Genomic DNA, 14,475 nt, shown 5'->3' on the forward strand with positions numbered 1-14,475 from the left:
CTGTATCTTCACACTGTATTTGTACTGTTGTCTTCATACCCCACCTTGCGTAGTGACCTGAGCTGTAGGCTATATGTTACTTGCATTATTTCCCTTTAATAATTTCAGACCAGGCAAAGGCAATGTTTCAAAGCTTTTACTGAAGAATAAATTAACATAACAGTTCAACATAGGAAAAGACTGCAAACTCGGCATGGCATGGCACTGGCCAGTGCCAGATTAAGAGCATCATGGACCTGGTGCTGAAGATTTTGGTGAGCCTTTTCATGAAAATAAATTTCACTTTCACTTCTGTGTGGGGGAAGGTTCCATTTTCACTTCCATTCCTCCCCCAATCACTACCCACATGAAGGCCCAGAAACACCCACAGTAATCCTTAGACCCGTCCACATCTACTTCCACATCTGCTCAAAGTGACACCCATAGCCCGCCCTGAAACTACAGAGGCTCAAAGCATGATGGAACATGTAGTATCAGGACTGGCAAAGGAAGGAAACAGGAAGTCAGAGAACTCTGAAGTTGAGGCAGAAGGAGGAGTGACATCACAGACACAGAAACCTGCTGTATTCAGCTAAAGGAGGTAAGATACGCACACACACACTGATATTGGGGTTGTGATTCATTTATATGCACAATGCATCTGTTGTTTTGGGGAGGAAAAGCTGAAGTTCTTCTTTAAACTCCACCTGCTTACACAGCTCACCCCTAAAATGCAAACCGTCCAGGCTACATAACACAATAAACACTTCGCATATACAAGGCATGAACAACAAGGTGCAGAGAATTATATATAATAGTGCTTAACCATCTCTGCCTGGTCCATGAAGTTGTGTCTTCCTGTATTGTAAAACCTATACAGGGGGTGGAACTCACTATACTCATTTTGCTGGCATAGGAGACCAGTAAATTCCAAGGTGAAGGTGAACCTAGAGGCTTGCAGCAGAGAATCATTCTGGTCTTCTGTGGAGGACAGTTGAGCATAATTCTCGTAGACATATGTCGACACTGGCTGCTCAGGAGGAGACTGGCATCATCGGCATTCCATGAGTCACACAGACAAATTGATAAGTGTCTGGTGATAGGGAGGAAAGCCCAGATGAGCAGCCAGGTCACAATGTAGATGTCTGGTGTTGGTGGTGGCAAAACCTCATCCAGGTTGGTCTCCTAGGGCAGGGTAGGAGGTGAATCCAAAATGGAAGAGCTGGTGGAATCCAGACAGTCTTTCGTTGGGGATTCCAGCATAGGTGGAGGTGGTACTTCTTCCCGAAGGGACATAGATTCCATACTGGTTTTGCAGGATGGCAGCTCGACCTATGAACAGCAGGGGTAGGCCATCCCAGAGAGCTAGCTGCAGTCCAGCTTTGTCAGAGGTTTGGCTGAGGTAACATCTCTGGCAGCATGGGTAGCCTTGGGAAGGCTATCAAGGCCGATCACATGGTGAGTTCCTGTCAGGTCACCAGTCCAGGTGACAGATGCACCCCGTTGGGGTCTGGAGTGCACCGTAAGGTAGTGGACCCTACGGCTGACTGCTGTGGATGGAGCTCTAGGTGATACAGGAGAGCAGGTACTCTGTAGTACCAACACGGATGACACTGGGAGCTAGAGCACGAGATTTCCCAGGGCGCATAATCTAGGAGCCAGCGGTGTTCACCAGAGGCCCCTAGTGGTGCTGGAACCTCATGCAGGAGCCAATCAGGAAGCAGACATGTGTAGTTTACATGGACTATTGCTGGGCAAGCCTGGACAAGTTCTAACTAGCTAGCTATTGCCACTGTCCCTTTAGAGGTGGTCTTCAGGTGTATGCAGTAGGCATAGCCCCACGTTGGGCACCAAGCAAGGGTCACATGATAGGCCTACCCCGGGTGGGTTCTTCTGGGCTACGCTATGCACGTTAGAAAGGGTCACTGCTTCACACATGGGGTAACTTAACTTGAAACGATGACTGAACTCTAATATACTCTCTTGTTGTTACTGTACATCACCACGATCACTTGTGCATTTCCTCTCCATCTGTCCAGCGTATCACCACTACCTCATTCCTAGTAATGGTATGGCGCCCCACCATGAACCTAGGGCCGACTCCATGCGTGCACTTTACTTAACTGTTCCTCTTGTGTAGCTGTTTACAGGCTGTGGACCTCTGCTGTGCTGATCTGCTCCAATTGCTATGGGAGATTGACCTGCTCATGGAGAGAGTTTCGACAGCAACTCCTCCTGCAAGAAGCTGTCCAACCTGTCACTTGTACACGCTTACGTTTTTTTTTTTTTCCCTTTTTTAAACAATAATACGAATTTAAGATTATTTACTCCTTTCAATTATTGTTTTACTTTTAGGGGTTTTCTCCTTTTTTGCCTCAGTATACCGCTTTTGCCTGCACGCATCCGGGGGAGACGGGGGTAGGTGAGATACTATGCCCCATTAATGGGACCACTGTCAAATGATAACATTTAGTGATATTTCAAAGACAACAACTGTACCAGCAACAATGCCCAATGCTATTCCAATTTTTGGATTTTTAAAGTAAACCAACGAAACATATCATGTAAGTGAGTAGTTGATTATCTAACTACAAGTGGATGAATACATTGACATCTACATGTTGTGGTAATTCACGTATAATCTCACTTTTTAATTACTTTTGATTAATTTTTCTTTTCTGCTACACCCCTGAAGAAGGACAAAAACACTGTTTATTCCGAAACGCGTCGGGTGTGAAAAGAACCCTCGTATAGGATTTTACCATGTGGTATCAACACTAAACTTGTTAACTGTGTAATATATTCCGTTGAATTTAATGTACGCAATGTTTTTAATCTATGTTATGTTCAAATAAAAATTTCTTTATTTTTCATACATTGGTACACATATTTACTCTTTAATATCGTTTTGCAAGTGCAAAGTCCATTCAGGGGAACCCCCTTTTTTTTCTATATACATTTGTATTTTTGGATGTGGCACTGCTCTTTTAACCCAGGGAAGCAAATCATCCCATATTTATTACGACAGGCTGCTAAAGACACCTTTGTTACCCTTGGTAGCCACTGTATCTCCACACTATTATCTATGGTACTGTTTTCTTCATTTGCCACTGTGTCTAGGGACTCGAGCTGTAGGCTATATGTACCGTTTACTTGCATTACACCCCTTAAGTAACTTCAGACCAGGCAAAACCAAAGTTACAAAGCTTTTACTGAAGAATAATATAATATAACAGTTCAACATCAAGTGCAGTCTTTTCCTAACACCCCTAGTCCCTAACTTCAGGCTTGTGGCTGCTCCAGCATACCTGCATAGGAAAGAGTCCATTCTTGGCAGGGTCCATGGATGGTATCTTCAGGGAGGACTGTTCCTCGCACTTTCCCTTAATAGCAAGAACTCCAAACTTGACATGGCACTGGCGATCCGAGCTCCGGCATCGGCAATAAGCAATTCTCACATATTTCTCTCTCTCTCTTGGTGTAAGTGTGCATCCCCTAGCTCTTGGCCCTTGTTTTCTTTTAAAACACACAGGATCAGAGGATCAGACCCCAAAAAAAAAAAACGCCAAGAAAAACCTGAGAATATAGTTAACACTAGTTTTCCCGGCTTGGGTAGCAATAAACTCTGCCTACAAATGGTCAATAGAAATGTTCCCCATGTTTCCGTAATCAGAGGAAACGGCGCTCCTGTGTCACTAGTCAATAGAAACAGTGTCACTGGATAGTGAAAATGGTGCACTTGTGACACTGGTTCCCCCATGTCAGTGGAAATAATGCTTCTTCATTGATGTTCAGTGGCTCTCCCCTACATGTCCAGCTCTATATCCCATGGTGCTTCTCATGTGATGGCCTGGCTCGGACTATACACCCACCATCTGGAAGGAAAATACACCGCCGGATGCCTGTAGCCTGTTACATTGCTGGGTGCAGAAATGGTCTCTTTTTCAGTGCCTGGCATGCTGAATGTCAGTTAATGCAATTGAAAAGCCCTGCATCCTGGGCCTTCTCATTACAGAGGCCGGTCTATGGAAACCAGTAGGCCGTAACTGGCCTGTAGACGATAATTTTGGGACCACTGTTTTAATCATTGGCCAAGTTGCAAGGTATAAAGCAAATCAGAAAATGCCTTTGTGTCTCCTTTAAATGCAATCAAGCATCTGATACCCATTACAAAACATGCCTGGTCTGGTAAAATAATCACAGTTATAGCACAAAAAAATACAAGACCTAACGATCTTTACTACAACATATTATTCATATTCACCACAGTTTCTGACGTATTATTGCAGTCATAGAATGATTTTATTTATGGCTCTGTTCCTGTTTAAGCATGCAGTGTAATCCAATGAGCCTGTATCTGGAACATCTATTTTGAGTCCCATATTTTTTACAGGACACAGTGACAGTCGTGATGTCATAATAAAGTGGATCTTCTCTCTCTGAATCAACACTGACTATTTAATCCTTATGCTGTTAGCATTAGTAAGTAGATAGTAAAGTATGTCATATTTACTTGTTTTAAACTTTTTAAAAATGTTGTCCCTTATTTCCAAGCCTCCAGGAGTCTTCAGGAGGGAAGGAGGGGGTTTTCTCAACTAAGCACATCCTCCTGCCTATGTGCCTAAGCTAAAGGCACATGGATTCCAGAAAGTAAATGCTACATGAAATACTAGGGTGTGCTTTCAAAGTGATTTCTCAGCAAAATAAAGCATGGGGACATGGATGGATTGGTAAATTTGCTTTGAATATTAAAAATGAAGTAAAGAGTGCTTTTGGTTTGTAGTGCTCAGATGCAATGTGGTTCCACTTTAAGTATACAACAACTTAGTAAATGGAGAAAGTAACGCATATACTTTAGCTACAGTTTGAACAAACTGTTAATTTCCTATTTCAGCAGGAACACTTGTTTACTTTTCAACTAACTATACATAGTTTTAGTACTGGTAATATAAAATTTTATTTTATACTTGTAGGCCGGAGGTCAGAAAGCTTTGTTACCTTGTAGGCTACATTAAAATATACAGCTGTAAATATATTGATAGTGAAAAATGTTAACTAGAATTCAACCATCTTCTTTTAATATTGATAGAGGGTACAGTGAATGCTAATAGGAAGCGTATAATAGAACCAGGGTTGCCAATCCCCAGTAACATTTTTTACTTACAAAACATGGAAAATTGAGCGACAAAATACATTTTTACTGACAACCCGAATAGTTACAGAAAAATCTATTAGAAACAAAAACAATCAATTATTCATGCGGTAGAGGTGAATGAGCCCTTGTAGGGGACGTCGCTTATTTTAGTATGGGTATTCAGGTTTTAGGAAATTAGTGCACAAGTATGGGCAGCTTAAATTTGGTCATAGATGGTTTGAATCTCGGAAGGTTCAGCAGGGACTGACTGACTTAGAACCATCTATGGACAGGCTGATCGAGTACAACCAGCATGCCGGATTTTTACATGCAATAATTGCCAGCTGCTAGCAATAACCACTGGGATACCGCACCCCCCCCCCCCCCTGCTGGGAGAACACAATAGCTCCATGGGAGGGATTCCCACATCAACACTGGCTGTGTTGATAAGATAATCAAGTGATTTTCTTTCCTGCAACCCATGAATACAGGAAAGAAAATCATCTATGGCAGGCTTAAGACTAGACTTGTACTGGCGAGTGGCCACAACTGTCAGGTGAGGTAATTGTAGGCTTGTGTGAAGGAGGGGACAAGTAGCAGTATTGAGAAGGATAAGGAGTGGGACTGGAGGGATTTTTTAATGGGTGAACATATACTTGTTTGTTAACTCTTATAGAAGAGCTTGACGCACAGCTGACATACAGATAAATTAATCAATTTAGTTATAAAAAGAGTTGCAATTCTCTTAAACCACTCTCATGTTTCTCAAAGTCAGTGCTGTGCTGCATAGCTAAGTGAGTATACTCATCTTTCTTCTTTACTGATAAGCAGTAAACCTTGATCACCTACCTACTCATATAAAACTCACAGTACTGTCTTCCCTCTACAATTCTGGGTTATTTTATTGAAAACTGATCCAAAAACAGATTTTGTGTATTTATACTAATGTATTAAAAATAAATGTAGCAAATACATAATTGGGTTAGAAGACTCTCTGACAACTCAAAATGTGTAATTATCCCTTATTTCCCATCCTGGTGACTGCATTTACCCTGGACAAATATAGAGGGTGAATCTCCCTAATGGGGACACGGGTGGCAATAAAAACCCTTCCACACTTTGCACTTCTATACTCCATCTAGAACTAATACATGAAAACGTTTAGATGAACTTTAAATATCAGTTTTTAGTGGACTGACTGTGATCCGTATTAGTTGAAAACTTTAAATAAACACCTTATACATAAACCTATGCATAAAACTAAAGAGAAATATTGCTTCTTTTTATGTATGGCTCTCGTAATGGCTTTTTTTTTTTAATCAGATATCTATTATTTTTAACAGACAGTTCAGTTTTTACATAGGTTATATAAAAGACAAAAAAAGAAAAAGATAGTAAAAGAAAATGAACTGTATAGCAAGCAGTTTACATTCTGTAAAAGCCATTATTGATCACCTAGAATGATAGGCATTTAGCATATCAGTAATACCAAGGGTCATGACACCTAGAAAGAAAATCTTGTTGCTACAGACATTAATTGTGTTGTTATCTATTTTGTCATAGACAAAACTTTGACAGGACCTTCTGTGCTGGTATGTACGTTTTTCCCTCTCCAAGACGGAATTGATGGATTCTTTCCACTGAATAAAGATGGAAGGGTTAAGAGAGAGACATTTTTGAGCAATCAATTTTAATGCTAAAAAGAGTAATCTTGTGACATGTAGCTTCAAGGATATCTAATCTAAAAGTTAACTACAGTATCTACATATACTGTTCATGTTTTCTGCACAACAGCACTACTTCCTGAGCAAGGGCAAGAATGTTTACAATAAACTTAACTTTACATCCTGGACATTGGCTCTGTGTGCCCAAAGTCCAATAGGAGCAATATACTTGAGAGACAACAAATTTTACAACGTTGCAAAAAAAAGAAAACATTTTACCCTCAGGTTTAGGGTTGTTTGTTTTTTTAAGCTTTAGCAAACTGGAGAAATGCAGAGGGCCCTTTCTGCAATGTTCAGCATAAATGGACTTGCATGATCTGAATACATGCATCTCAGAGAAGAAGTTGCCCCCCCTAGTTTGGACAACAGTCCAGTCTCAATTTTTTCTAAAGTATCAGCTAACTGAAAAAAAAAAAATAAAATTGTAGAGTGCACAACAGATCAGATGAGGGAAGAACAGCGCAACAGCTCATCTGTAAAAATTTGGGTCAGGGACCTGTTCCATCTTCCTGTTAGGGCCCCAAATGTTGGCAGACCATTCCTGTGTGCTGCGCCCAGCTTTCCTTATGATGACTTTATTCCTATAATTACAGTGGCATAGGCTCCAGTTGGCCTCAATATCCAGGAACTGTTGAAAGTAAGCAGGGAAGTCAGGACTTGTACAGGGTTTTGGGACACTCAAATGCTCCAAAACTTTCTCTTCACACCATTCTGCTCTTTTTTCCTCTAAGTCGCCGATAATGGCTTTTTAGGATGTACTGTTCTGTCACCAGCAATTGCGGGTGCCCGGCGGACATTGCGGCCACCAGGCACGCGCATCGATTCCCGAGTGACGCGGCGGGCGCACACGCCTCCGGTTGCGCACGCCCCCCTAAGCTGCTGGATGTCATATGATGCCTGCCCAGGAAGGGGGATCCCACCTGCGGATGTCATATGACAACATGCAGGTATTGAAGTGGTTAAAAGAGTTGTAAAGGCAGAAGGTCTGAGATTCTTCCTTCTGATTGGCTGAGACACAGCAACGGCACCATTGGCTGCTGCTGTCAAAGTCAGCTAGCCAATCAGGGGAGAGAGGGGACGGAGCCCGGGTCAGGGCTCTGTGTCTGAATGGACACAGGGAGCTGTGACTCGGGTGCCCCCATATAGCTGCTTGCTGTGGGGACACTGAACATGATAGAGGGGCCAGAAGAGGAGAAGAGGGACCCGAGAAGAGGAGGATCCAGGCTGCTCTGTGCAAATCCACTGCAACAGAGCAGGTAAGTATAACGTTTGTTATTTTTATAGGAAAAAAAAAAACGAGACTTTACAATCACTTTAAGCTGTATGACTGGATGGGGCAGGAGCTGTGTCATTTTTTGTACTTAGATTGTTCATTTGATGTGTGCTCATGCACAGACAAAACACATTAAAATTCTTAAAACTTGTAATATCAATACAATTATACCATGTGCCATGCTGTTGATGTAGCAGTTTTATGAAAGGTTTGGTGTTGTCTCTAATGCCGCGTACACACGATCGGACATTCCAACAATAAAATCCATGGATTTTTTCCGACGGATGTTGGCTCAAACTTGTCTTGCATACACACGGTCACACAAATCTTTTTGGAAATTCCGATTGCCAAGAACGCGGTGGCGTACGACAAGCCGAGAAAAATGAAGTTCAATAGCCAGTGCGGCTCTTCTGCTTGATTCTGAGCATGAACTTTGTGCGTCGGAACTGTGTACACACGATCGGAATTTACAAGAATGGATTTTGTTGTTGGAAAATTTGAGATCCAGATCTCAAATTTTGTGTGTCGGAAAATGTCTGATGGAGCCTATACATGGTTGGAATTTCCGACAACAAGCTCCTATCGAACATTTTCCGTCGGAAAATCCGTCCGTGTGTGGGCATAATAGTGGTATTTCTTTGGAATGCAGACTTTTTACACATAGCACCACACATGTTACAATCAGATTGTATGATCTTCTTTAGATTTACCAGCAATGTAATGAAAGGTAATGACTGATTGATTGGGTGGTTTAAAGCGGGTGTAAACCGATGGTGGGTAAAAAAAAAAAAAAAAATCCTGCAAGGCAATTTCATAATGTGCTAGTATGCATCGAAACTTACCTTAGAACGAAGCCCTCCAGCGCCGCGATGTCAGCGCAGAGACTTCCTTCCAGGTTCATGGCCTCCAGCTACATGAGTGGCCAGGGTGCAATGACGTCATTCCCGTGCATGGGCTCTGAAGGTCCGGCACTGTAAGCTGGACCTTCAGAGCTGCATGCGCTGATGATGTCATCGGCTGCATGCACTCTGAATATCTCCTAAACTGTGCAAATTTAGGATATATTCACATATCCTTCAGGTAAGCCTTATTATAGGCTTGCCTGTAGGTACAAGTGGTGTAACAGAGTTTACAACCACTTTAAGTAGGTGATCATATTACATAGTTTTGGTAAATCTAAAGTCGAATGTACAGTGATCATATAGGGTCAAATTGTAATGTAATTTGAAAGTCACAATCAGTCAACAGTCTTTAGAATGAAGGGCTTATAACGGAGAGAACATCCTGCACCTAAGCACATATTTGTAATTGTTACCACTATCTCTTCATGCAAGTTATTCTATCTTTTAGTCTTTGTGGTTTTAGGCTCGATTCACACTAATGCGTTTTTTGATGCATTTTGTATTTTGCAGAAATGCAGGGACATTTTTTAACATGGGTTCCTATGGAACATGTTCACATCAATGCATTTTTGTGCCTCTGCATTTTTGGAAAGGGTGGGGGACTTTTTTCCCGCAAAATGCAGCATTTTGCATGCAATAGAATTCAATGGACCCGCATCCAAAACACAAGTACTGCGTTTTTACTTCAATTTTGCCGCGTTTTGCGGTTTTTATTATTATTTTTTTTTACACTGTATATAGCTGGTTGCTAAGGAGGGGCCAGGAAACCAGCCGCCGTGTCCTTAACAATCGATGAGTCATCAGCTGTCAGCTGGCTTCCCGCTCAACCTAAAAAAAAAAAAAAAAATAGTGAAAAAAAAAATAGTGGGGGGTTTATCAGAATCTGGAAGCCCCCCAGATGCCAGCCCCCCCACCATGTGAATGAGTATGGGGTATATTGTACCCCTACCCATTCACAAAAAAAAAAAGTAGTGAAGACAGTTTGACAAGTCTTTTATTAAAAATCTTCTTCTTCTTCTCCGTTTCTTCCTCCATCTTCTCCCGCATCTTCATCCTCTGGTCTTCTCCTTCCCCCCTGCTTCTTCTTCCGCTCTTCTTCTGTCTTCTTTGTCCGTTGTTCTTTTTCCTCTGCCGCCGCAGACCCTTCTCTGATGCTGCGTCCTGCTGATCTGTCGGCGCCGATGTCCTGCGTTTCTTAAATAACGATGGAGCGTGGCAATTGGGTTACTTCACCCAGAGGCCACGCCCCCTTGTGACGTCACCACCCGGGGCATGATGGGTCCGTGACGTCACAAAGGGGCATGGCCTCCGGATGATCTGATTGCCACACCCCCATCATTATTTAAGAAATGCAGGACATCGGCGCCGACAGATCAGCGGGATGCAGAATCGGAGACGGGTTGTCTGCAAAGGAGCGGCAGCAAAGGAAGAAGAACACCAGACAGAAGAAGAGTGGAAGAAGAAGCAGGGAGAGGAGAAGACCAAAGCATGAAGATGTGGGAGAAGATGGAGGAAGACCGGAGGGAGAAGCGGAGAAGAAGAAGAAGATTTTTAGTAAAAACTTGTCTAAAACTGTCTACTGTATTTTTTAACACTACACTACTTTTTTTAGTGAATGGGTAGGGGTACAATGTACCCCATACTCATTCACATAGGGGGGGGCTGGGATCTGGGGGCCCTCTTGTTAAAGGGGGCTTCCAGATTCTGATAATCCCCCCACCCACAGACCCCAACAACCACCAGGCAAGGGTTGTTGAGAAGAGCCCCCCTGCCCCAAAGCACCCATCCCCCCATGTTGAGGGCATGCGGCCTGGTATGGTTCAGGAGGGGGGGCGCGCTCGCTCGTCCCCTCCCTTTCCTGACTTGCCGGGCTGCATGCGCGGATAAGGGTCTGGTATGGATTTTGGGGGGACCCCCACGCCATTTTTTTAAAATTTTGGCATGGGGGTCCCCTCCGAATCCATACTAGACCAAAGGGCCTGGTATGGACCTGGGGGGGACCCGACGCTGTTTTTTCTCTCGATTTTTTTTTTTAGCCAGCAATTCTTTTTTATTTACATTTCGCTGGACGCCCGCTGACAACTGATTACTCATCGGTTATTAAGGACACGGCGGCCAGCTTCCCGGCCGCCTCCTTAGCAACCAGCTATATACAGTGTAAAAAAAAATGCAAATCGAGGTAAAAACACGTGTCCAAAAACGCGGCAAGCACCGCAAAAAACACTGCAGAAACGCTCAAAAGCAACATGCATAGATGTGCATCGAGCCTTAGTAGGCAGCATTTTCTGAAACACATGACTGTCCTCACCTAGCCAGAGTCAGCAAATTTATTAATTTGATCCTCACACCGTCAAGTAATAGAAAGACGAATTTGAATGTAATTTGATACACAGTAACAATAAAAAGAATGCATACCGTTGAAAAATGGACAACACAGTACGTAGTAATAACCGCTAGACCAATAAGTATTGACGCAATCGCTACATACAAGGCATTACGTCCCAACCTCTTCGATCCATCGATATCTCCATCATTATAGCTGTTTAAGGCCTGCAGTAGTAAAAGTACAAAATTAATTTATCTTTTTATATCAGAATGTGCTTTCTTTCTTAATAACTAGGTTATCATTTTATCATGTTAGTACAGAAAAGAAAATAGAAAGCATATTTCAGTTGCACATAAGCATTCAATTAATTGCATAACTGTATTTAAAGATAGCACTACTTTCAAACAATATAAAGTATATCTATGATCAAGATCAAAAATCATATAATAATTTCCACATTGTATTTCACTTCTTTTTAGTCTACGCCTAAAATTCTAAATTACCTTGAAGTTTGTAACTTACTTTGTGAAGAATACCACACATTTACTTCCTAGAATTCCTTAAAGTGTTACTAAACCCAGGACCCTGCATCCACTATATCTAGTCTCCCACAGTACACCGAACATGGAAATGCAATTATTTTAGTAAATATAAACTGCTAAATACCTTTTCCTGAGACTCCATGGCAGCATACGTGTGGGTTAACCCCACCTCCACTCCTCCCCTAAAGGATCCCTCTCCCATAAATCTTTGTTTCAAGCCAGCGGCCGTGTTCCTTTTTGTCCTCCTCTTAAGGACCGGTTTGGTTATTCGTCTACCTGAGGTTTTATCTCTCTACGTGATCAAGACCGGCGGCGATCGCTGGGAAGACAGGTCGCTATTCTCCGATAAGCCCTATTAGCAGAGTATGGAGCGAGCTAAACGGAAGATACTCCAATAAGCCTTGGCTGTTAGCAGGGTATGGAGTGAGCAAATAAGGGAGGCGCTGGAAGAATTAAAGCCTGGCCATTGGCAGGCAAGTGGCGCAATGGCCAGATAGCCCAGCTATTAGCGGGTGGCCCTATCTGCCCCAAGCCCGGTGTGATCAACCTACCTGGCCCAGTCTGATCGTGGAAGCAGGATTGAAGTTGCCGTGTGCGGTGATGTATACTTTTATATTTCATATTCCATGGCAGCAGTTTGTGTGTTTGTCGGTTTGTTCTTTGGCTCTAGTGTCTTCCAGTCTATGGCAGCTGGAACGCATTTAAGTTCCAAGCCGCTGCTTTGTCTTCTGGCCGGGAGTCCCTGGGTTGCTCCTGTCCAGGGGCCCAGCGCATGTGCCCTGTGGGCGGTGGTGGCATCATTGCAGTGGAGAAATTCAATTGGCGGTCAGTACTGTTGATGTAGGGATTCCTCAGTAGGCAGCTTGCAGCAGTTTCCCAAAGTGCTGTGTGTGCAATCATCACAGGGTATGCTCTGCAGTAACACCCTTGTATGCTGTCTCTGTGTGATTCTGCTATGATTTGATCACCTGTGCAGGTTGTCGGTCTTTCTATGCAGTTTCACACTGTGGATGTATCACTGCCCTCCCTGTGTGGCCAGCCCTGGTGTAGCAGGTATGAGAGGGTGGGTAATCTGTGTGAGCCATACTAAGCCCAGGCGTTGGTGTTTTCCAGCAAATGGAATCCCTAGTGAGGCGCGTGGTGCAAGAATCTCTTAAAGAGTGGGATACAAGCCACACACAATGTCCAACAGAAATTGCGGTGTGTTCTCCCACTAGGATGACCAGGAAGAACTGGAACTGTCCCAACCAAGGTAGTCTCCTGCAAAGCAAGAGGAACTTCTGTAAGCACCTTTCGGCTCCGTTTCCACTAGTGCAATTTGTCATGTGACTTTGGATGCATGAGTCGCATGGCGGGTCACAGCCCATTGAGTTCAATGGCACCCGTTCCAATCTATGCTACTTAGAGTTGCAGCAACTTTTGAGGGGTTCCTGGGCTATTTGATGAAACTTTTGATACAACTTTGATCCAGAGACTGTAAAGATCGGGGCTGCACTCTGAATCGCATGACTTGAAGACATAGCTGTAGAGAGAGTGTTCTAAATTCTCATTCTTAACAGAACTAGGGGACATCATTTTGGATAAGTGGAGCAAGGTCGCGAGGCATCCCTCCCTTCTGAGCAAGATGGCCAGGCTCTATCCATTCAGAGATAAGGATGTGAAGCATCTAAAGGCTGACTCTCTAAATGGCTGAGGCCTTGATGAGGCAAGCAAGCATGTCGCTCTTCCTTGGAAGATGCAGTGAATAGCCGAAAGTCCGCCTGGGCTCTTATGGCCATATCGAAAAGATGGAAATGTGGATGGAGAATGTGGACGCAGTATTCAGGAGCGTTTTCGGAAACTCTGTAGTTCAGGAGCCAGAGCTGGTGTCGGTTTCCATGATAAGGCTTCAAATGACATTAGCCGCATAGTGGCACGGGTTATGCTCTCGTCAGTTACAGCAATGTGAGTACTATGGCTGGGCCTGGGCTTGCTGTTCCCATCTCTAATAGGCATAGTGTAGCATTCCCTTTTAGGGAGCTTCTTCCTTTGGCAAGCTGCATAGCACCATAACCCAGGCCACAGTTGGCAAGTTGGAGGTCTTACCTCAAGACCAGCACTGGCTAGGCCAGAAGAAGACAGTCTAGAGAACAAAGTTCAGAGCGTGCGTGGGTCGCACATTTTTACAGTCCAGGTTGGGATTTTAGGAAGAGCTGGTGAGGGGACCTGATATCCCCTCAGAAGTATGTTAAAAGCTTGAACTCCAAGAAGCTACTGAGTTGGGCTTCAGACTATTGGGACGTCAAAGTGGTACTTTCGGGACATGCATGGTCCATCAGAAGTCCTCCATCTTCTTTGATTAATTTCCGTGGTTTTTGCCTCACGCTGAGGTAAAGAAAGCATATACTCATGCTTTATGTAAGTTGCTGGTGTTGCAAAGTGCTGCTGTGTCAGTCTCTGAATGCAAGAAATTTTAGCGCAGATGCTTGCCCCTCTTATGGTCATGAAGAGGAACAGCTTGCGGAGGCCGGTTTTAGACCTTGCACACCTGAGTCAATTTTCAGCAAAGGAGAAGTTCGAGGTGGAAACATCGTCCCTGATTCATAGGGGGTCCAT

At 43.5% G+C, this 14,475-nt stretch overlaps 1 protein-coding gene across 3 annotated transcripts in view; it reads right to left on the bottom strand.

The window, feature by feature from the left end:
* The window catches only part of TMEM233 (transmembrane protein 233), a 93,139-nt gene that overhangs the window by 19,867 nt on the left and 58,797 nt on the right, over nt 1-14,475 (bottom strand). For all 3 annotated transcript variants that reach the window (XR_012241736.1, XM_073616352.1, XM_073616224.1), the window contains exon 2: nt 11,428-11,562. Coding sequence is in view for 2 of the 3 variants with exons in the window: in XM_073616352.1 (XP_073472453.1) it covers nt 11,428-11,562 (135 nt within the window). In the remaining variant the exon portion in view is untranslated. The remainder of the gene's footprint in view (nt 1-11,427; nt 11,563-14,475) is intronic.

This window comes from Aquarana catesbeiana, linkage group LG01 (assembly GCF_042186555.1).
Source record: "Aquarana catesbeiana isolate 2022-GZ linkage group LG01, ASM4218655v1, whole genome shotgun sequence".
NCBI classification, from domain to species: domain Eukaryota; kingdom Metazoa; phylum Chordata; class Amphibia; order Anura; family Ranidae; genus Aquarana; species Aquarana catesbeiana.